This window comes from Neopelma chrysocephalum, unplaced genomic scaffold, assembly GCF_003984885.1.
Source record: "Neopelma chrysocephalum unplaced genomic scaffold, ASM398488v2 Primary Assembly neopelma1_104, whole genome shotgun sequence".
NCBI classification, from domain to species: Eukaryota; Metazoa; Chordata; class Aves; order Passeriformes; family Pipridae; genus Neopelma; species Neopelma chrysocephalum.
This window is the reverse complement of record NW_020897768.1, coordinates 1418820-1443041: the sequence shown is the minus strand read 5'-3', so window position 1 is coordinate 1443041 and position 24222 is coordinate 1418820. Positions and strand designations below refer to the sequence as shown.

At 37.4% G+C, this 24222-nt stretch overlaps 1 protein-coding gene across 12 annotated transcripts in view; it reads left to right on the top strand.

Annotated features, from left to right (window-relative positions):
- DST (dystonin) overlaps positions 1-24222 on the top strand; it is a 305079-nt gene that overhangs the window by 197855 nt on the left and 83002 nt on the right. For all 12 annotated transcript variants that reach the window (XM_027695988.1, XM_027695993.1, XM_027695999.1 and 9 more), the window contains 15 exons: positions 1821-2054; positions 3396-3677; positions 5408-5953; positions 8363-8539; positions 11164-11287; positions 13153-13361; positions 13633-13950; positions 14129-14295; positions 14839-14995; positions 15252-15378; positions 17529-17591; positions 18378-18613; positions 20235-20364; positions 21939-22138; positions 23506-24001. In XM_027695988.1, the coding sequence (XP_027551789.1) occupies positions 1821-2054; positions 3396-3677; positions 5408-5953; positions 8363-8539; positions 11164-11287; positions 13153-13361; positions 13633-13950; positions 14129-14295; positions 14839-14995; positions 15252-15378; positions 17529-17591; positions 18378-18613; positions 20235-20364; positions 21939-22138; positions 23506-24001 (3466 nt within the window). The remainder of the gene's footprint in view (positions 1-1820; positions 2055-3395; positions 3678-5407; positions 5954-8362; positions 8540-11163; positions 11288-13152; positions 13362-13632; positions 13951-14128; positions 14296-14838; positions 14996-15251; positions 15379-17528; positions 17592-18377; positions 18614-20234; positions 20365-21938; positions 22139-23505; positions 24002-24222) is intronic.

Here is a 24222-nt window from a genome sequence, read left to right as displayed (position 1 = left end):
TACACTCCAGTATGTGCCAGTGGGAGAACAGAAACTTCCAAATGAGGACACACCAGAATAAGGAGTATGTGCTGCACATTTCAAGAAGCACTCTTGAAGCAGGCATGAATTTTGTTAATATATTAGTTTAAGATTGTTCCTGTCAAATGTGATAAAATCACAAGTTTTATTATGCTAAAATAATTCAATCAGCTTTTTAACTGGTATCAGGGTGTGTTTATTCCTGTTTAAAGTATTTTGAAAAATTTTGCTGCAAGGCTTTCTCTTGCCTGAGGCTTTCCATTGCCTCACTCTTGTTTTGGTTTGAATTCTGGTTTTTAATAGTGTTTCTTGGAATCTCTCTGATGTCCTCATGTAACAAAGCCCTTTCAGTTTGCTTGCTTTCCTTGCTCTTCAGCTGTTACCAGTCATCTATAAGCTTTGACTATGTCCTGGCTGATGTTGAGTTTGTGATAGTTAAAGAACTGAAGGACTTGGTGTTATTCTTCCTCCTTCTCCTAGTAGTAGTTTGCGATGCTGTAGAACTCCAAGTCAGGTTTAGTAATCTATAAAGGCAGAAATTTCCTTGTTCGTCTTGCCTTGCTTTATTTATCCGTGAAGTGATACATTTAATTTGTCAAAGTTTTCTTATAGTTAGTGGAAAGATACATACCCCTTTGGTATCTCTTACCTATCTTAAGAATTTGTGACCTAAATGCGGTATCCATGACAGTGAAGAACTGATGCAGCATATGGTGCCTTTTTTTTCCCCGATCATCTGTGACTGCCTAGCAGACGAGTTGTTATTTTCTGTCTGGTTTCTTATAGTTGCCATTGAAAAAGTGTGTCTTAAGAGGGAATAGGTGTTAAAAAAAGTCTTTTATATGTCAAGTCAGCTTTCCTCCTCAGTGAGCTGTTTGAAAGGGAGCACAGAGATCTTGGTCAGAGGAGCATCTTGTCTTGATATGGCGTCCCCAGGAAAATCTTTCTAATGTGCTTGCTGAAGTGTTAAAATGAGCTGCAGTTTTAGGTGCCTAACTCTATTCCATAATTGCTGCAAAATCTTTAGTCTAGAATGCAAATCAAATATTCTGTCTTGCAGCTCCAAGATTGTTTCAGTAACTGGGTGAATGTACTCAACAGCATAATTGTTATAATTAAAGCTCCTCTCAGATAACTGGGAGGCAGTCTAGGAAAACTGCTTTGGATAAACTGAAACTAAGTATCTGTCCTCTATGAAATTCAATGGATGCAAACATTCTTCTGAGACTGAAATATTATGATTGATTAAAACTAAAATAAAAGTATTCTTATGCCATTCCTGGCCTGAACAAAACAAAAAAGTATGGGAAAACTTCCAACTAGGAAAGACAACTACATTTTTCTAACTTTTATTCAATTGCTTTATTTTTAGCAGCTTTCTGTTAGCATAGTAATGGAACGAATTTGTCAGGAGACTCACTAACTGCAATGTAGCAGATTTACTTTATCTCTTGATTTCTACAGCATAAGACATATGTTTTTCTCCATCATGGAAATGCAATATTTTAGCTTCTAAAGAAAGTAAAGAAAGTGGCCTGAGTCTGAATAGCAGTGTAAGCCAACAGACTTGGAATTTAAAAAAAAAAAAAAGACAGATTGAACCGCAAGAACATTGTCAGATGTTGATGTCTTTAAATTTAATAATTCTATCTGCAGTTTAGTAATGTATCATATACTTTCCCAAGTTAGAAAGGACCAGTGTGATGCTTACCCCAGAAAAGGGAGAGTTCCAATAAAGTTAATTGGACGGATCTGGTGAATAATTTACTTACTTCTATGTGCTTTCTTTTTTCTCAAAGGAGATACAAAAAGACATGAGACGAAGTGCCCAGACACTGGCAGAGATTGTGAAAAATACTGAAACCTTCTTGAAAGAGAATGGAGAAAAGTTGTCACAAGAAGACAAGACTATTCTGGAACAGAAACTGAATGAAGCTAAGACAAAGTGTTTGCTCCTTAGCCAGAAGGCAGAAGAGTCCAAAAAAGAACTTGATAAAGCTATGACAACAGCAATTAAGCAGGAAACAGAAAAGGTTTTTAGGCAACCACTTCATACCTTTATTCAAACTTTTTACCTGTCTTATGGGACTAGTCTTGCAATTTACCCTTGTGTGGTGGGTTTATCCTATCTGGATGCCATGTGCTCACCAAAGCCATTCCGTCACTTTCCTCCTCAGCTGGATAGGGGAGAGAAAATGTAATGAAAGGCTTGTGGGTTGAGATAAGGGCAGGGAGAGATCACTCACCGATTACTGTCATGGGCAAAACAGGCTTGACTTGGGGAAATTAATTTATTACCAATCAAATCAGAGTGGGATAATGCAAATTAAACTAAATCTTAAAAATACCTTCCCTCCACCCTCCCTTATTCCTAAGTTCAGCTCCAGAATTCTCTCCCTTATTCCCACCACTGGTGCAGGGGGATGGGGAATGTGAGTTAAGTCAGTTCATCACACATTGTCTCTGCCACTCCTTCCTCCTCAGGGGAAGGACTCCTCACACTTTTCCCATGCTCCACTGTGGGGTCCGTACCATGGGAGACAGTCCTTCATGAACTTCTGCAAGATGAGTCCTTCCCACAGGCTGCAGTTCTTCAAGAACTGCTCCAACATAGGTACCTTTCATGGGCTGCAGTCCTTCAGGAACAGACTGCTCCAGTGTGGGTTCCCCATGGGGTCACAAGTCCTGCCAGGAACCTGCTCCAGCATGGGCTTCCCATGGGGTCACAGCCTCCTTCGGGCATCCACCTCCTCCAACATGGGGTTCTCCATGGGCTGCAGGTGGATCTCTGCTCCACTGCAGACCTCCATAGGCTGTAGAGGGACAGCCAGCCCCACCATGGTCTTCATGATGGGCTGCAGGGGAATCTCTGCTCCAGCTCCTGGAACACCTTCTCCCTCTCCTTCTTCACTGATCTTAGTGTCTGCAGAGTTGTTCCTCTCACATATTCTCACCCCTCTCTTCAGGCTGCAGTTTTTCACGCACCCTTCTTAACTGTGTTATCCCAGAGTTGTTACCACCATCACTGGTGGGCTCAGCGTTGGCAAGTGATGGGTCCATCTTGTATCTGGCTGGCATTGGCTCTGGGAAGATTCTGGCAGCTTCTCACAGAAGCCATCTCTGCAGCCCTCCTGATACCAAAACCTGGCCGCTCAAACCCAACACATATTGATAAACTGTAGGGAGATTAAAATCATATTTCAATTGGATAACTAATGAACTGCTAGTTTATTTTCTTATTAAAAAACCAGCAACTTCTATGTCAATCAGAAATTCTTTTTAATGTTAATGTATTTTAAATAGTCTGTTTGCATATGATATTTTGTGATGCTTAAAGAAGCTGTCTAAACTGAAACTGTAAAATTTTAATGTAGGTTGCAGCCATAGAACAGCTGGAAGAAAGCAAAAACACAATAGAAAATCTTTTGGATTGGTTATCAAATGTGGATAAGGAAGCGGAGCATGGCCGGAAATTTAAGAAAGTTATAGAACAGAATGGAACACACTTTGAAGAAGGAGATGTGAAAGTTTTGGAAGGAGAGGAGGATGATGTTAATGGTAATCTGCTGGAAATGCAGCCAGACATTGAAACTCAGGTGGATGGACTAGTAAAAAGCACAGATGATAATCTGAACCAGCAGTATCAGAAAGTCAAGGTACTGTTTTTACTGGATGTGTTCAATATTTAAGTGCCAAGAATATTAGTTCTTATTCAACATAAGTGAATTCAATCTCATCCGTTCTGTCATGGGCTTTGGAACAGACACTAGGAAGATTGTGATACATAGTGGTAGGAATTTCAGTAGTTAGAATGTGTTGCACATTTGTTAGTCTTTTTGCTGTTACTATAGTTGTTTCCTGCAGCTAAATGTAAAGAATCTTTGTGGTAAGTCTATTATTATTTTGTATTTTGAGAAATTAATGCAGGTAAATAAAATGCAAAAAGTAGCAATGTGAACTCATACCCTTTATGTGACTTTTCCAAAAATCTTTGTGATAGCCAAATTATGCATCCCCCTGGAATCCCCTGTAAACCCTGATTGCCAATGGCTGCAAATGGTAGTTTACTGAAATTACTATCGTCATTCCTCATAACTTTAACACATGGGCAAAGCAGTATTTGAAGGCTTCAGAAGGGTGAGTTACATAAAATCACAGTGCGCCATTTTAAAAATAGATTTTCCAGGTAAGGTGATTGGAAGCATTTAAAATAATAAGAGCTCAGTTTTGTGGTGTTTGCTGACTTACAGTTGAGAAACCCAGAACATTTAGATGTGGGTTGATGGACATCTTAATGAAAATTATTATGCTTATAGCTGATACTATTTGGGTTTCCTTTCATATTAAAGAAAAACCCCAACCAAAACCCCCAAAAGCAACCTAAGAAAATAAGATACTTTGGTTTTGTGTACATGATGTTTTTACTTCCACTTTTTTGACAGTTCTTTTTTGCACCTAGTGCCTACTGAAAAATTGCCCACTGTACTCATGAAAAAAAAAACCAGTCTATTTTCATCGCTATTTTACATGAGAATGGAAGACCTTCAAGAAGAACTTTTTTAAAGAATATATTTGAATCATGGTTTTTATTTGGCATACTGTTCTAGTTCCTGTGGCTTAACTTTTTTTATGGGATTGAAAAATTTACATGCATAGATTCTGTCTTGATTTTGCATGTCAAAAGGACTTGCTTTGTGACTAACTATATTGATAAGAATCACTGCTCTTGATTTTGAAAAACAAAATTTCAAACCCCAGGTAATAATGTTTGTTCACTCAGGGTAAGGAGAAAGTACCTGTATTATGTTTGATGCTTTCACTCATTTTGGTCTGCTTGTCTGTAATGGTAGCTACAATATAAGTAACAGGAAATGGACAGTTTTGATTTGAAAAGTTACCTACCTTTGAATGCTGTATTTGTTAAATCCCTTTTTGAGACAGAGAAATAGGAAAATTTATATTACACTGAGCACACTACCATAAATGCTAAGTAATAAGCAAATAATTTCTATTAGGGAAAAAGGTTAAAGGGATTGATAAAGTCTAGTTTTGCTCTACAATGCTCTTTTAGAAGTATAGGGGAAAACGTTTGTGTTATATATACATCCAGGTATTGCTGTGTTGCAGTGATTATTTGAAGACATCCATTTAGTCATGGCTTGTGTATCTGGCAAAAATTACATTGAATGTTGTGTAAAATTTTGAAACTGCATGGAATTATGATGACCAGGAGTCACTTAAATTACTGAAAAAAATGGGCTTTTAATAAATAATATGAAAATTAGAAAAGCCTTTTATCATTTTGATAGACTTTGTTTTGCGTATCCTTTTCTAAGGAACCATCTGAGAAGGTGCTAGTCATAGTTTATTCTTCTTTTTCTTGTAGGCTCAACATGAGAAAATTATTTCACAGCAGCAAGCTATCATAGTAGCAACTCAGTCTGCTCAAGCACTGCTGGAGAAACAAGGGCACTACCTTTCCCCTGAAGAAAAAGACAAGATGCAAAGGAACATGAAAGAGCTGAAGGCTCAGTATGAGACTGCTTTAGCCGAATCAGAACGGAAAATGAAATTGACTCATTCTCTAAGAGAAGAACTGGAGAAATTTGATGCGGACTATAGTGAATTTGAAACCTGGCTGCAGCAGGCAGAACAAGAACTTGACAATTTGGAGGCAGGGGCTTCTGACTTCAGTGGTATTATGGTCAAACTGAAAAGGCAGAAGAGTTTTTCAGAAGATGTTATATCTCACAAAGGTGATTTACGGTATATTACAATTTCTGGACAAAGAGTTTTAGATGCTGCAAGGTCATGTAGCAAAAGAGATGGTGTGAAGGTTGACAAAGATGGTATCGATACTTCAGCAACATACACTGAAGTGCAAAATAAACTGGATAGTGCTTCAGATCGCTTCAAATCCCTCTATACTAAAGTAAGTTTTATTTATACTGAATAGGAAAGACTACTGTAATTGATTTAGCAATTTGTATAGAAAGGAGTTAGCTGATGAAACAAACACTGTGGGAAGTTGTAAATTCTTTTTTTCCTCAAAGTTAGATAACAGAACAAGATGCTTTTCTAGAAGATCTGCTTTAGTCAGGTGCTGGACTATTTAATGTCTGAATGGATGAAATTTTCTACTTCATGTTATAAGGGACGAATGAAACCATATTTCTTCATTGTTCTTTCCAGGCTTTAACAAACTCTGAATTCGTGGCTGTACAGGATGTCTGAGTAACATTTTGGAGTGGAAAGAAATTATAATACTTTTAGATGGATAACATTTCTTTATGTTACTTGCAATATATCCTACAACTGCTTATTTACTTGGTTTCCTATTAATAAAATGAGTGCAGAAAGAGAGGAACTGTGCCAAGGTTAACATGCAAAATTTCAAATTGGTTTGTATCCTGAAGTAGTTTGTCCCAGTGTGACCTTTGTTGTCTATGCTAGGCATGCAGGAACATAGTCATTTGAAGATAGAAATTCTTTTCTGCTCTGCCAAGTAAACATTTTATCCTTAACGATCTGAGATTAGTCTCTAACTAATGAGTAATTAGCAGTGCAAAATCCTCCATATACCTTAAAGAGGGAAGATAATCTATCTCTCTGTGCCAGGTTCATGTATGGAATCTGTCTGGTAGAATTAGACAAACATCACCAACTGGTCTCGCATGCCAAATTTCCAGCTGTTTTCAAAAAACCAACACATTGTTGTTCAATATTGAAAATATTCCAGAATTTTGAACTTTTGGGATAATTATTAATTGAACCATTTAAGAGAGAGTTGCTGTCAGTATCCTTTGACCATGCCATTTCATAATTTTCTAAGATCATAAGTTCAAATTCCTTAGTAGAACTTCAGTGTCCACTGGTACTGTATTGGTCTGCAACAGTGGCCACCTTTGTCTGGAAATTTTCATCTCTAAGGTTTTTTTGGTCAGAAGTATAAATTCTGTAAAGACATGGATTTGATTGCTTGATCACAAAAACAGTGTAAAACTTGTTTTCTCGGTATGTGAAGGTAGCTCTTCATTTACAAAAGCTCGTTTTCATTTTTCCATTCAACTTGTATGAACAGGGAAGCTAAAGCTTGTATTGACGTTAGATTTTCTCCAGCTGGTTTATTGGATAAGTCTTGAGTATGAATTTAAATATTTCATTGCAAAATTTTCAGAGCGCTTATTTTTATGCACATAAAAACACTACACTAGCAGCTTGATTTTTGGTCTCATAATTGTCAATTTGCCAAATTCTATCCTTTCCATGTATAGATTTAGTAGAGTTATAGTAGACATACTTTAAATATTTGACAGTAATTATCCAGAGCAAAGTAGACTTTTCAAGTCTTGAAGGACAGAATTCTAAAAAGTGAGATCTTCCACAATTAGTGAGATCTTCCAAGTGTTAAATGAGTTTGTAGTAACCTTTTTGCCTTTGGTAAAAGCTTCTTGCTTTTAATAAATACTTATATTGCTTTTCCTTTTATATATATGCATTTGCACATATGTGAGACATGATTTTATAGTATGTGTTGAAGGAATCTCAAAGTCAGTTCTGGGTTAACTGGTTATGTAAATGAACATGTTCTATGTCTGCCCACCAGATGGAGACCGAGTACCATATGTAAACATTAAAGTACAGTGCCTGGGAGGTTCAGACTATAAATATTTAATGTAACAGTTTGTAAATATTATGACTTGATACAATCCTATTTTGCTTGTGAAACCATCTCCAGAAAGTCTGAAGGAGTTCTACTGACATTTTTACATGATAATTCACTGTAGACATTTTGGGGCATGCTGATGTATAGGACTAATAGGATCTTGTTCAGATGAGATTTTTAAGTGACTCAAAACAAAGCATATGTACAATACCAAGCCATATCACTTTAGATTCACTATGCAGGTAAAGTATTTGTGAAAGCAATACTCCACTGTCTGAATTTTAGTGAACATACATATCTCTCCTGATTTTTTTTTTAATTTGTGGTTTCCACTGGCTACATTATTGATGTCAGAGTGCTGATAAAGAATCTTCACATTGGTGAATCAAAAAGTATTCCTGAAGCTGTTCTAATTCTAGTGCTATGGGTTAGATTCCGGTTTCCCACCTGTATTGGTAAATTGATCCTAAATCACCTTTCAGGAGCACAAAGTGGGAAGACCTGCATAACCTGTCCAGCTGTCATGTCTTAGTTCAGAAATCAGGTAGACAGTGGGATGATGGCAGGAAAAAACCATTCAGTATTTCAGGAAGGAAGGAATGTATGACTTTGGTATGAAATGCAGCGCACAGTTTAATGCCTGGGTATTTGCTTGTTTGTTTTCTACTCTTTTAGTGTAGCATCCTTGGAAATAACCTTAAAGACCTGGTGGATAAATACCAGCATTATGAAGATGCCTCATCTGGACTTTTGTCAGGTCTCCAGGCCTCTGAAATAGCTGTGAACAAACAACTATCAGAGCCAATTGCAGTGGATCCCAAAAATCTCCAAAGACAACTTGAAGAAACCAAGGTGAAAAGCTTTAAAAAGAAAAAGTACTTTTGTCCTAAAAGGAACTGCTTCTTGTCTGAAAAACAGGATGATCTACTATAATCCAAGTGGCTGCAGGCCAAATTCTTGCCTGCATGCGGGCATGCAACTTTTCTGGTTCTGAAATTTGGCAGTCCAGAGTGATACCTGAGAAGCACTGAAAAGAAAAAGGAGTACCAAGATGGTATTAGCAGTGGTGAAAACAAGATGTGTTTCATATCACTTAGCAAAATCTGGAAAGTTTTTGAATAAGATAGGATTTAGTGATTACAGTTGGCTATTGGAGTAGGGCTTGGGATAGAGTTCCGTATGGAGAAGTCCATTTGATTGTTGTCTGTGACTCTTGATTTTTTCTGTTCACATTTGTGTGTTACTTCATTATGAAAGGGATCATACCAGATAAGCAGTGTGATGTGAGTAGTCTATTTGCCTGCTTCAGTTGCATCCAGTGTTATATACCCTACTGAGAGTGAAAAAAACATAATTTGCACTGCACAGAAAAACAGGATTTTTTATTTTTCCCCACTGAGCATGTAACTCATGACTTTATGTAAATCCTAGTAGAGGCAAAAAAAAGTTAGTGATAGAGCTTGTGAACATAAAATTGCAGTTAGCTGCATGAAGTGTAGGTTTAGAGAAAGTTTTAGGAACTCAAGTGTAAGGTCATTTATATGAAGTTTCATACACTCTGGCATCATTGAACTGATTCATATTTTCATAAACACATTCCATCACCTATAATATAAATAAACTGAAGATTATTTGTTTTTCAGTGAGCAAGGCTATTAGACTGGCATTTCCTCACTGTTTTGTCTGTGTTCTGTGGAGTATCAGTGCAGGCTGGATATGTTTACTATTGACAAATCATAGTCAATGGCTTTTGGAAAGCACATGCTTTAACCATTTCCCTTACATCAGCCTGAGCAGTAGTTACCTTTACCTATGGTATCTTTCAAATCCACATTTGCAATTGCCCAACACTTTGGTGCATGACATCAAAAGGAGACAAATCACAGCCATGTTTAAGACAGCAAAGTTAAAAGTGTAAGTTTTGGACTCCTAACAATGGAACAATTTAGGCACATTTGTGCTTCCAAATGCTAGAAGAGAAGAATAACACCAATCACAATTTGAAGCTTCATTTAAACTTCTTGTTCCTTATGCCAAAGTGAATCCTATCCTCTATAATGCAAATTTTCATGGAAGTAATACAAAAAGAGTGAATACTGGGGTTCTTTTTATGAAATGTCTAAATGGATTAGTTTCCACACAAAAGAGCACTCAATGAATATGAGCTGGGAAGAAGGGAGAGGGTACAACTTGTCAAAAGATTCAAAGGAAGAGAAAAAACAGGAGGCTGAAGAAAGAAAGCCAATTAATGAAAACAAAACAAAGAGTATTTTGAAGAAGTCAGGTGTTGCAAGTTAAAGCTGTCCCTTGTAGCCAACACATGCAGCTGATAACCCAGCTAGATACAGACCTTGGCAGCATGATGAGGTCTAATCCTTTTATGGGGATTAACTGTTCTTCACAATATTCTTCAGAGCCTCTGGCATCAGCTTGCTTGCCTTCTGCCAGCATACAAAGTTTTCTGGTACATTTTTTTTTCTTCCTTTCTTTCTTTTTCTTTTATGTTTTTTTCCACACAAGTACTAGTGTAAGGGAAGTTCCTCTTCAGGTCTCTCTGAGATTCATTGTGTCAGTTTGGTCAGCAAGATGTACTGTGATCTGGTTGTGCTCTGGAGGCCATTGTTGAATGCACTGACATGTCTTCTTTGTCCTGGCAGGGCACGTAGCGTTTACCTTTTGCTTCATATATTCATTGAGTTAGTGTGTATCAAAAATAAATGAGAAGTATCTTCATTTTAGACTTGTATAACGTGCAAGTGAATAAAAACAAAGGTACATCATACAAAGGTGCACCTAGCACAGAGGTCTAAAATAATTTAAAGATTATTTACAGTAAAGTACTTTGATGTAGTGGAGAGACAAAGCCACTTTTAGAAGTTGATTCATCCTTACTGTCTTTGACTCTGGAGTGAATCATGGCTGTGCTAGTATCTAAACATGTGTTCCTTGGTTAGATGGACAAACGCAGGAAAAATTGAGTGACACTGACTCCAGGAGGTTCCTGTCTGTTAAGGCAATCATCTTGTTTCAAGCTGTTCCTGTTTACACTATGATGTCAGCCTGATCCTTTGTCAATACCACTGGTGGTGAATGTGTAACTGCTGCTGCTGACTGTATGTTTTTCCCCCGAATTGTTGTCGGATGCTGAGTTGAAAAATATGTTTATTATATAGAGTCTGTACAAGTGGTCTTTAGAAACAATTAATCAAAAGACACATTTTGAAGTTACATGCAAGAAATCAGTTGTCAGACAAGCATTCTAAAACAGAAGACAAAAAAGATGGTGAATGAACTAAACAAGGGCCAGAAGGTCAACAGCAGTCATAGCCACCCATCAGGATTTTTCTTAGGGAGAGGTCAGAAACTGAATTAGTTTATTCCCAGCACTAAGTTTAGGTTGTATGATGTATCATACCTTGCAAATGTAACTATCAACTGTACTGAAAAACATAACTGATAATAGTGGAATTTTACAGGTTCTTCAGGGACAAGTGTCTAACCACCAAATTGCTGTAGAAAAACTGAAAAAAGCTGCTGAAGTGTTATTGGATACAAGGGGAGAGTTGACACCAGACAAAGATGAGATTCAGAAAACTCTGGGTAAAATATTTGCTTTTCTTAATACCTCTTTTTATCACTTGTATCTGCATGCAGGTTGTGGAAGAGACAAAATACAGAGCTTCCACATTCTTGTGTCACTGTTCAAGTCCATGTTTTGTTGAGTCATAAGCCATTACAACACAGCAACTTCATTGTTGGTCTCTCTCCTACATAGATCCATATGCTTTTCACTTAAAAGCTGTCATTTCATTTTTTTTTTTTTTTTTTTTTTTCAGAAATAGGGATTGCCAAACAGAGATAGTGATTTGCTGAGGATCATAAATTCTTCAGTGGGAAGGAGCATGTTCAGGTTCAAGAAACATTACTTTAACTACCTATTTCCAAGCAGTTATTTGAAGTTTAGTGAGCTGAGGAATTATTTCCTTCTGACTTTAAGAAACTAACTGTGACGAGGTTGACCTTGGCTGGCTGCTCTTTCACTTCCCTTGCCCAAGCGGATGGGGGTAGAAAATAAGATGGAAAAGCTCATGAATTGAGATAAAGACACTTAACAATTACTGTCGTGGGCAAAACAGACTTGACCTGGTGAAAATTAACTTTCATTTATTGCCAAATAAAGCAGGTTTTGAAAGTGAGAAACAAAGACAAATTACAGCAATGCTATCCTCCACCTCGCTCTTTTTTCCAGGCTCACTGTCACTCCTTCCTTCCCAACTACTCATATCCTTCCTGCCAAACAGTGCAGTGTGGATGGAAAATGGGTGACTGTGGTCAGTCCGCAGCAGCTACTCTCTGCTGCTGCTTCCTCCTCATGTGTTTCCCCTTCTCCAGTACGGGACCTCACCACAGGCTGAAATCTTTTGGGATAATAGGATGCAATTTCTTCAGGAAATAACCACCTTCTCTAGCATGAGGTCGTCTACATGCTGCACTGTGGTTATCTGCTCCAGCATGCTCCTCCACAGTTTTCAGGGAAATCTCCACTCCAGCAGCTGGAACACCTCTTATCCCTCTTTCTTGTCTGACCTTGATGTCTGCAGAGCTGGTTTTCACACTTTCTTTTCCCTCATTTCTCAGTCCCATGCAGTGTTTTCCCCTTTCTTAAATACATTTTCAAGGCGCACCACCAGCTTGGCTGAAGAGATCAGCTGTGCCTTCAGTGGGTCAGCTGTAGTTGGCTGAAATCATCTGTGTCTTTCATGGGGCAGCCCTTGGCCTCTTCTCATACAGGCCAAAAAACTTGTTACTAACAAAAGCTTACCACCACCAAAACGTTAACACCTACACTCAATACTTTTTCCCCATCAGCTGTGAGAAGTAGCACAGCATGACATTCACCACTGTCTAAAGTTTGAAGACTCTCTCTGTGTATCACACAACTATCTCTTACTGGAATCCCAAAAGTAACTTGCACAACAACAAAATAAAACAACTGTAGGCTTGCCTCTTTGGAGCTGGTGATGAAACTCCATAGGAGATACATGGAGCTTGTAACTTTCAGAGTTATCTCGAAAGTGTTGAATGTCTAATGAAGAAACATCTGGAAGAACTTCTCAGCTCTCACAATAACACAGGAGACATAATTGTAGAAGAGCTGTCTTAATAACCTGCTATTTTATTTCTTGATAACAGTCTACAGCTGTCTTACGCTAGAGCTTCATTGGAACCAGTTTCTAAAGCCGGGCACTACAGCTGTAAGCTGCTCCCTCATTTCCCTTGTCGTGTGTTTCTTTGCTCTGTTTGAGGTTTTTGATCTTTGATTCTGCGTTATTAGTGACTGAAGCTGATATTTTTTTCTTCTTTCTGATGTAGCAATTTTTGACTCAACTGGTAAGAACTGGTAAAATGAGTTAAAAGCTTAGTTTGACTGGAGGAAAATATTGAAATTATTTTCTCCTTATCAGATGATATTGTGGAGAGGTATGACAATTTATCCAAATCTGTGAATGAAAGGAATGAGAAGCTTCAAGTAACTCTGACACGATCCCTAAGTGTGCAAGATGGTTTGGATGAAATGCTGGATTGGATGGAAGGAGTTGAAAAGAGCCTTAAGGAACAAGAACAAGTGCCTTTGAATTCTGCTGCTATTCAGGATAATATTAGTAAAAGCATTGTAAGTAGCATTCTTTGAAAGAAGAAACATATGTTTCATAATGCAGATTTCAAGAAAGAATTAAAATCTTAGTTTGTCACCTTTAATGGATTCAAAATACTTACTAAAGAGGACTGCTGTGTGAAGTAAAACTGCACATAAGGATTTTTGTAGCTGAAATAGATCTACACTGCTGGTCTAGCTGTACTGATCTGATGCTTTATACGGTGGACCAGGTTTACTTCTTAAAATTTAGTTATAAGGAGTGCAAAGCAGTTCTTGTTTGTTTCAGATGCTGGAACAAGACATTGCGGGTCGCCAAAGCAGTATAAACACTATGAATGAAAAAGTGAAGAAGTTCACGGAAACAGCAGATCCATCCACTGCATCCACACTGCAAGCTAAAATGAGTGAACTTGCAGGACGGTTTTCTGAAGCAAGTAACAAGCATAGAGAGAAGCTTCTGAAAATGGAGGAGTTGAAGACTAAAGTGGAGTTATTTGAAGGTCTGTCAGAAAAACTTCAGTCATTTCTAGATGAGAAGAACCAGGCCCTCGGTGAGACAGAGGCACCAAGAAAGGATGTTAGTGAAGTGTCTCAATATATGCAGGTATTGGTAGCATTCAATTTGTATATATTGTGTATTTTTAGTCTAACTCCTCTAAGCAATTGAACAATAAATAAGGCATGCTTTTTTCCCAGCTTTGGTTGGTTAGCTAAAATCAAGAGTTTAATTTTCAACTAGTGATTGTTAAGTCTAGTATGAAGAATGTAATCCTATTTTGCAGGAAGCTAGTGTAGAATTGGCACAACACAAGAAGGATCTGGAAGTTTTGAAGCAGCTTCTTGAAGAACTTTCATTCCATGCTCTTCCTGGAGATAAAGCATTGGTATCAGAAAAAGTAAATGCTTTATCTAAGAAATTCAAAGAGGTAGAGGAGACTATAAAGGAAAAGTAAGTTGAATAATCAAAGTGTTTCCGCTTTGGCTAATAACACAGTGTGAATGTTGTGATGACTGCTATCCTTTTGTGTGCAATCTCAAGAGACTGCAGTTAACCAAAGTAAGTGAGGGGTTTTTATTTAAAGAGAAAGATTCTATTTGAAAATGCCTCTGTAGTTAGTCTATCTGTCTCAAGAGCACTAATATGGACTGTAAAGACAAGTAACTTCTCAAATTTTGTGGCATTCGCAGGAGTCCTGGCAGTTTTAAGAAAACCCTTCTCCCCTTCTCTGATAAAACAGAAATTGCTACTTATGCATATTGCTTTAGAATACCATTTGGCATCAAGCTGCAAAGGAAAACTGGAGAAATTATAGAAGATTCCATATAAGTTACCTTTACAGCAAGACTAGATTTTGTACATTCTGCTTGTATCCCTAACATTAGCTTTTGTGACACTTTGAATTTAGGAATAGTAATATCGGATTGATAATACCAGTTGGTTTAATTATCAGATGGAATACTATCATTGCTTTAATTGTTTTTAATTGTCTAGAGAAGAGGATGTATCATCTTGTCAGAAACAAATGGATACTTTTGAGCTCCTTGTAGAATCATTAAAGAAATGGATAAAAGAGACCACAGAACGAATTCCAGCAGCACAACCCTCCCTGAATACAGAGGAGTTAAAGAAACCTTTGGAAGATACATTGGTAAGCTATTGTAGAGGAACAGCGAAATCTGGCTGAAAGAACTAAAGCATCTATTACAAACATTAAAGTACAGATTTAAGGTGTAAGCAGTCATAGTAATTGGGATTAGGGAACTTGCAGTCTGCATTTACATTCACATTTCCTTTGCATGTTTGCAGGGGATTCCCAAGTAGCAGAGTTGTTCCTTTCTTTACAATAAATCTTTTAAGTCTGAAATCAGTTTTGTAATGATCAAGTTACTATCTGTCTTAACCAGAATTTAAAAGATGAATGGACATTAAAAGCACCTGAACTGCAGAAAATGAATAGCAGAGGAACTTTGCTGTGTAACCTAATTACTGCTGTGACTTCTCCTGCAAAACTGAGAGCAGTTGCCAAGTCAGGTATGCATTTGTATAACCAGGTAAGCCTTATATTTCAGGAATTTTTAAAACCTTTAAGACAAAAATTAAAATATTTCACCCTTGGATTAGCATTCTGAATGTTATGGCTTGTGAGAAGTCATTTAGCTATGTCTCTTCTGACCTTTGTTTGCTGTGATTCCCATTCAAACTGTCTAATTACTGTAGTAATTCAACACACATTCTAATTGTTTTACTCTGCCAAAATTGTGTAAAAGTGCTCTGATGTTAATGATTAACAGGTCCTAAAGCTGTTACTTTGGTATGTAATTCTCAGTGAACAAAATAACAGTATCACAGTTGCCTTCACCTCACCCCAGAAAGCTTCTGATACTGAGAAGTTGACTTACTCTGATCAGTGTTCAGTGCTTCACTATCTTCAAGTCTGCAAGCAGGAGAAATACAAACCTTGCTTTTGCAAACACTGACGTATCTGCACAGAGATACCTCTTTAATGGCCAGAAGGCTATTCTGTGATACCGGGCAAACACAGAAGGGTTTGCAGAGTCGTGGAATTTTTGTTAGAAGAATAATGAGGACGTGGTTTACCTAAAAAGTGAGCCTAGGCAAACCTACTCATCCCAATATAATAGTATAATTGATGCTAGTCGGTGTTTTAGTTGAAACAACAGCACAGAAGGGTAGCAACTTCATATCCCAGCATGATTTTCCTGGGCCAAAATGTGTTTTCAGTCTGGACTTTCAGCTGAATTCTTTTTTACTGGTAATCAGAATTTAAAGGCAGCAAATCTATTTCCACGATTTTCTGTACTCCAGTGTTAAATGTTAATCTGTTTTACAGAAATGAGTTATCCTTCTAAGTCTCATTCCAGCCACAGTTCAAGGATGTGGTACCTTGGGTGTTTTAATGACCATAAGCACATTTTCAGTCAATTCTTGAATTGACTAGGTCTGGAAATAAATTCAAGTGTATTGACCTTCACTGGTCATCTGCAAAGCACTGGGAGGATGGAGACTGCCGAAGGATACCTAGTGGGAAAAAGTAGAACACTTCCTTTCTCACATCTCTTTGTAGTAGCCTCCTGTGATTTCATTTTTTTTGAACTTTTAATAAAAATCTTTCAAGGAACATTTTGGAACCTTATTTGGGCTCCTTCCTCTGCCTCTTTCTCTACTTCTATGCATCCAGATAGAAAAACAGTTAAATAACTATCATGTAAGAGCAGCTGTAATCCTCCAGGCTAGAGCATTTGCCCTCCTAGACAAGAGCTTTACTGTGTTTCACTTTAGCACAGTTACAAATACTGAAGTTGAGCTAATGAAGATTTACAAGACTCTGGCAGGGGCTTGTGACTTCTCTTATTGGTTTGTTTTCTCTTGCCATCCTCCAGCTGCCACTAATGTGGTCCTCACTGTCCAGCTGGTACTGTAGGGTGGATGCATAGCCTTTTCCAAGGAAACCATTAATCTTTCTCTGTTAATCGCTCAGCTGGGAATACATATATGCAGGAGAGCGGGAAGTGATCCTCTTTGCAGTTCTTTGCGCATGGTTACGTGCCCCAGCTCTGTGGTCTGACAGTGTTTTAGAAAGCTCATGTAGCTCTGGTTCCAGAGGCTCTGAAATTATATTTAATTAGTTGGGGTGCCTGGATGAGTGGCCGCCTCCAAGTGACAGTAAGGACTTCAGGTCTAACAGTAAGGACTCCACTTCGCAATCCTTGTCGTGGAGCACGTGCTGAAGTCTTGCTTATGACAATATAGGGAGGGATTAATCCAATTGGTATCAAGAACTTTTTGTGCAAAGGTACAGTGGTAAACCATAGAGTCATTTAAGTTGGAAAAGACCCTTAAAATTATCAAATCCAACCATTAACCCAGCACTGCCAAGACCAGCACTAAACCATGTCCCCTGGTGCCATGTCTACATGTCCTTTAAATACCTCCAGAGGTAATGTCTCAACCACTTCCCTGGTGGATAAAGGTGCCCTAAGTACATATGTACATATGCACGCGCAATGCATATGCTGTGTGTATGTGGTACCACTTATGGTACTAGCTGGCTGAAGCTTTATTCTTTATTCTTAATGTTGTAATAATAGCTATGTATCTTGCTGAGGGGTGGTCTTCCTGGGTGGGAATAAGCATGAGACTTCATCTCTCTTGATCCACAGGTGGCACAATATTAAATGGTGAAGCAGGAGCTCCAGGAACTCAGGATTTCCTGAAAAATAAAGGTCAGTAAAAATTTCAGCATGCGATAAAGAAATGTACTTGCCAATTGCTGATAAATATGGAAGTATTTTTTTAATGTTGTACATAAATCTGCTTGTTCACATCACCATCACATAAGAAAATTATATTGACTAGGGAACGATACTAAAATTAATTATAACAATACCTATCTCATTATTTTCTTTGAAGACAGACTAAATCTGGCTGTGTTTCATGATTCAAGATATACTTTTATAAATGTATACAGGGATAGCTATTTTGATATAACACATGGCTTTTGAGAAAAGCCTAATACGTGTCTATGGGGTTTAAAATTTTAACACCCGCTAGCACTCACAACACGCATATACACAAGTATATGTATACAAAGACACCCATTTTATATACGTTTGTATCGCTGTGACAAAGGAACTTACATAAGACCTTTATATACCTGAACTGTAGCCCAGAATGTTCAACTTTTTGTCAGGGAATTGTTGCTTAAAATACTAAAAAAATAATGAAAGGTGTTTGTGTAACTGTATGTAGAAAGGTGTTTGTGTAACTGTATACATTGAAAAACTGATTTTGTGAAATGAGAAGTCCTTGCAAATAGGAACTTACATTAGCTCATTCAGATGTAGTGTTGCCACATTTAGAGTGAATTGGAAATCACTCTGACATGTTCAGCAACTTCTTATTTGGGGGACTATTAGCTATTGTAACTGGTACTGTTTAGAAGTCCAGGTGATATTGTTTGAAGGGCTTGTAACTTCTAACATAGTTTTTGTGCACCTTTCCTTTTACAGAACTGACAACTGTTCAACAAGCTATGTCTGATGTAAATCACAGTTATGAAGATTTGGGAGTTTTATTGAATGAAAAGATTTCAGAACTAGAAAGTATGCTTTCAAAAATGCAAAGTATTCAGGAAGAATCAACCTCAATGATGCATTGGTTGCAAAAAATGGACAAAACTGCATCCGATTGGGAAGCTGCTCCAACTGATAGTGAAGCGGTTAAAGCCCAAGTTGAGCAACATAAGGTACTTTGTGCCTTGAAAAATATACTCTTTTTTATTGGTTATTGGGCAGATGCTATGACATAACTGATATCTCAGCCTAGCTTAATGTTGCTGAGAGTATTTAGATGATCCTAGTAACCATGTCAGTCAGGCTTAGAGCAAATTTGGCAAACTGTGTCAGTGGAGAAAGGAGCACTGTGTCAGAGAGAACCAGTTTTGCAGGTCAGAAAATAGTAATTTTGGTGGACAGTTAAAATAGGTGAGGCTCTATTGATTATGCAATTAACTTTTTTGGTCTCCTTAGAGGTTTAAATAAATATAAATATACTAGATTACTTGTAATATCTGAAGGGCTGTATCTGTCCAAAAGCTGTTTCTGCAGCTGCTGATTCACTGACACTCTACAGACCTCCTGGTCTCTGCAGCTGCAGCAGCTTATGTCTCTTCCAAGGCAGTGTTTCTCTTCAGCAGCCTTGTCATGCTTGTTAAGTTATATAGCTGCACAACAGTCTCCTCCCCACTTTTTAGCTGATTTGAGAAAACCACTGAATCAGCAGTAGGCTTCTGTCCTGTTTCAGCATTGGAGACATATGCTTCCCTAGCAATGAAGGACAATGTTTACATATGTAAAGGTTCATCTATAAAAAGAAATGTAATGCATAGGGGAAATTAATTCCTTGCTTGTGATTGTGTTTAAACAGAGAACAGAATTTGATTTAACTGAGTTTCTTTTATGTTTGGCGGGTCATCCTTAAAAATTAACCTGAACAGCTACCAACTTTCCTCAGAGTTGGATAACATTCAATCCTAAAATTCAGACTAAGTGTGGAATAAAACTAGCTCTTTATTTTTTAACAGAGAATATGCAAAGCCAACATGAGCATCTTACTCCTGGTGTAGTAATGGAAGAATATTCACAAATAGCTGGAAAACTGAATGAGTGCTTAGGCAAGAGTCATCTGATACATTTGGACCTTTTACTAGAAGTTCTAAATGAAGTACAGTTTGTTCAGCGTTTATTTTAGTGGGTTTTGGATAATTAAAAAGCAGCTCTCCGGGGCAAGCTTTGTTACTTAAGAACATTTGTATAAGAGCCCTTTGCCAGTTGTATGAGAACCGTTCACTTCTATCTGCAAGAACATCATGAATTAGGATTTGCTGAGGCATCTCAGTCTCCTGTTAGGCCTCACTTTAAGCTATGGTTCTCTTTAAACTATGGTTTTAGGAGATCTACAAGAAACAGTCTGTCTGTGATAGCAGAATTTCTACGGAGGTAATGAGGCCACACCACACTCCTCTCTATGTGGGTGCTATCGGGGTTATTTCTGCTGTGAACTGTGCTTTGCAGTAGTCAGTTTGCCTTCTGTACACCAGCAGATTCCAAATATATTCCAAATTCCAGATTCCAAATTAAGCAAGAATTATTAATGTAGTTTAAATCTTTCAGGTTCTCTCTTCCAAAAAATTTGACCAGCAACATATACCATTATAAAGTGTTTTGAGATTCATAACAGAAAGGTAGTATTTAATTGCTAGATATTTACTGTTTATTTTTATGCTTGGCCTCTCAGTATTAAGGACTTCAAACTTTACCATTCTTCTTTAGTCTCTTATTTATTTATTTTATCACTTAAATTTGCAGCTTTTTGAAACTGAATTAAAGCAAAGTGCTAATAAAGTGCAGGAACTAAAGGACAAAGTAACAGAGCTGCTGGAGAAGAACTCTGACTCTCCCGAGGCACCTAAGTGGAGACAAACATTGGATAAAATAGGTACTTCAGTAAAGCTGTATCATAGCTCGGTGATTTGGAAATTGTTTTATTATGAACTTTTTAATCTATTACCAATCACTAGTATTTTTAGTATCTTGCTCCCTCCTACCCCTTAAATTCTGTGGAAATAACTCCTTTAACAGGAGTATAGATCTGGAGTAATGACAGTGAAGTCCACAGGCTTTGCATTTGTATCAGTGTAGTTGAGAGAGGCTATAGCTTGACTCCCTGCTTTAGAGGGCTTTATCTTTTATCTGCAGTTAAAACTTGACTGACCAGTTACTGCTCAAGATACATATTTTATTCTTCTTACACAATACAACAGATTAAGTTGATTCTAATTTCATGTAAAGAACAGTTAGAGTTGTTGGTAATGCTCTTTTACATGGTTTTTTTCCCCATGAACTAGTGGCTTTTGTCATTTGGTAGGTTTGGTAGCCTTTTGCTGTTTTCTAAAACTGATTCTATACATTTTGCCAAAAAAAAGGAGGAAATGACCATGTTTGGACAATAGATTTTGGGATATTGCAGTGCATAGTTGTCATAAGCTTTTAAAGATTCTTTTTAGGTTTGCCATATTTTAAATAAATTATAGGTCAGTCTTGTTCCATAGTGATAGGCATTTTTATAGCTACACCAACAGTAACTTCTAAGCTGAGGATTTTTCCAGTCTGTCCTAAGTGAAACTCTGAAAAGTTTAAGTAGCAGGTAAGGTCTCCAAGAGATCTTTTATAGTGTTGAAAGGGAATTAATACAGAATGAGCAGAGGTCAAAGACTGTGAAGCAGCAAAAAGGAACTGAAAAAAACAAGGATGAAGATCAGGGACAGGGAGAATTAGCAAAATACCAGAGCTGACTGAGCAAGCACTGACAATTTCACAGAGGGGAAGGGGAAAGTTGCAAGACTGTAAGACTCAATGGCTCCTCTGGAAGCCACTTGCCACAAGTGGAAAAGACCAAATGTTGGCATAGATGTGAACCTAAGCTCACACAGTACTTTTGAAATAGCTATGTGCAGAAGTATTCTCATTGCCTGTCATTAGGTACCTTGTTTAGATGTCTAAATGAGACACGTGATCTCCACAGGCTTTGAAAGCAGATGTTTGAAAGAGTTTGAAAGAGTTAGGCTTTTTCAGAGAGCTGTTCAGAGTTGAAGCCTAAATTAGGGTTTCTGCTAACCCTTATAAAGGTATGAGGTTTTTTTACTGAATAAGCAGGAAGATTTGTCTCTCTAGATCAGGCACCTGAGTTATAACTGAGTACAGCCCTCTGGCTTTAATGTCATTTGAGACCAAAGCCTAAATTTGGGGATATTTCATTTAGTAATATGCTAGCCGTTTTATTACATGTTGTATATTCATTGGTCTAAAAATTCCACAAGTGTCTGACCTTCATCCAAATGTTATGGGTCTGACTGTTAAAGATGTATTTGCTGAGTCACTGCAATAAGGCATCTGGAGTTAATCAGCAAGAAGCCTTATGAGAGAGCTCTCTTTATGTTTCAAATATAGTCTGCTGTCTGACAACCCATCTGCTAGAATATGCATGCAATACATTAACATTATCATTGTTAGATTCCAAATGGAAAGAGCTCAATCAAGTTACATCTGAGAGACAACAAAAACTGGAGGAGTCATCAAATTACCTGATGCAGTTCCAGACAGCAGAAGCCCAGCTAAAGCACTGGCTTGTAGAAAAAGAGCTGATGGTCAGTGTGCTAGGACCACTATCAATTGATCCTAATATGCTGAACACACAAAAACAACAGGTTCAGGTGAGTAGTGCCAACATACATTATTGATTTCCATTTCTTCTGCTATTTTCTATTAGCAAAGTACTGTTTTGCATCTAGAGTAGATCGTGGTTAGTATGAGCCATTAGATCTGTTTATCAGCTTGAGTCATAGTTGACTACAGTAATTACAAGAAAAAATTATCATAGGAGTGAAGAGAGATCAGTACAGCTAAAGGAAAAAATGTTGAGAAGATACTGATCCTCTGATAGATTTTTTTTTATTTTGACCATAGTGTGTTTTTTTTGGAGTGGAATGAAAATATCCCTTTGAATTTTATTAATTTGACATCTTATGGTCATTCTTTATTACAGTCGAGGCTTAGAACTAGCTTTTTGAGATTTTGTTCAATTGACTGTGCCAATAGCTAACAAAAATACAAAGGCAAGTGAAATGCATTACTGTGGAGAGATATGAGGCCAAGGGTGTAAAAGACAGAAGAAAGTATAATGAAAAAGTGGAGCAGTTTGCTGACAACGATACAGCAAACTGCAGACAAAAGAAATAAAAGTGAAATCAGATGAGGTTGCACAATGTAGAAATTTTAATTTCAAACATTTCTATTGCTGCCAGGTAATCTAAACTGATGAGAAAAACCATATTTTTTGCAAAAAAATTATTAAAGCTGTAGTATAATTATTGATTAAAATGAAGTGCTTAAAACATGAACTATGTTCTAACATTATGTGAAAATTACTCAATATTGGTTTGTAAGTGCTTCAAAAATCTAGACTGATGGCATAAAACCGTAATGTATCACTTAACAGTCCTTAAAAGTTCAACCTAATTGACTTAAAAAGAAAGGATTTGGAATGTTCTGTAAAGTAAAAACATTATATTTGTCCCTTCTTCTGCAAGCACTGTGACTTACTGTCAAAAAAAAAACCAGAAACCAGTGATATAAACTTTAAAGGTCTCACAGTACACATTCAGTAATTTTGTGAATTATCCATGTATTTTCTGTGCTTTAATAATACATTGCAGTATTATGTCAGAATACACCTTGTTTGAAGTTCTATCTTAAGACAAATACCAAAACTGTCTAGGAAAGAAGACACTGCTTGAAACTAAACAGCACTTACTTTACTTGGTGTGGTTACTTAATTACTGTGATATTAACAGAATTCATTGTTTAGTTGTGTCTCCCGGTTGAATTTTCTGGTTCTTTGATGTAAATGCTTGAAAACAACACAGTTCATGTGTAGAAGGTGCATTTATTTCACTGGCTTTTAAACTCAGAGATTGATTAGAGAGCTTAGCTGCAACAAATTCTACATGATTTTTGTCAGAAGCACTTTTCTTCTTTTTCTCATGTGGTAAATGCTTTTTAAAATTCTCTTTCTTTCTAGATTCTGCTCAAAGAGTTTGACACCAGAAAGCCACAATATGAGCAGTTAACTATGGCTGGTGAAGGGATTCTGAAGAGACCTGGTGAACATCCACCTTCACATGAAGTTGTAAAAGAGCAACTGGCAGCTGTGGCACAGAAATGGGACAGTCTAACTGGCCAGCTGAGGAAGAGATGTGACCGAATTGACCAAGCCATTGTGAAAAGCACGGAGTATCAAAATCTACTCAGAAGTCTATCTGATAAGCTAAGTGCCTTGGATAATAAGCTAAGCAGCAGCCTGGCTGTGAGTACACAACCTGATGCTGTGAAACAACAACTGGAAATTGCTAGAGAAATGAAGGAGGAAATAGAACAGGAAATGAAGAATATAAATGCCGCGCAAACCTTTTGTGAAGAGCTGTCAACATTAGTTGGGGAAGAGTATTTGAAAGCAGAACTTACAAGACAGTTAGATGGCATATTAAAATCGTTTAAGGATATTGAGCAAAAATCAGGTTAGTATTTACTTAAAGAAAAATAGTAATTAAGGCATAAAGTTAAACATGACTTTATGATAGAGATATTGAGTTAACTGAGCCTGATGCCAGCTCTCTATCTAGTCCATTCCCCAAGCAGTTGTACATTAGAATTTGGGAGAGTCCTCATACCACGAAAAAGTAAGAACACTATTTGGGATCTCTACTGAAAAGTTTTGGAGAGAATTTGAAGTACAGTA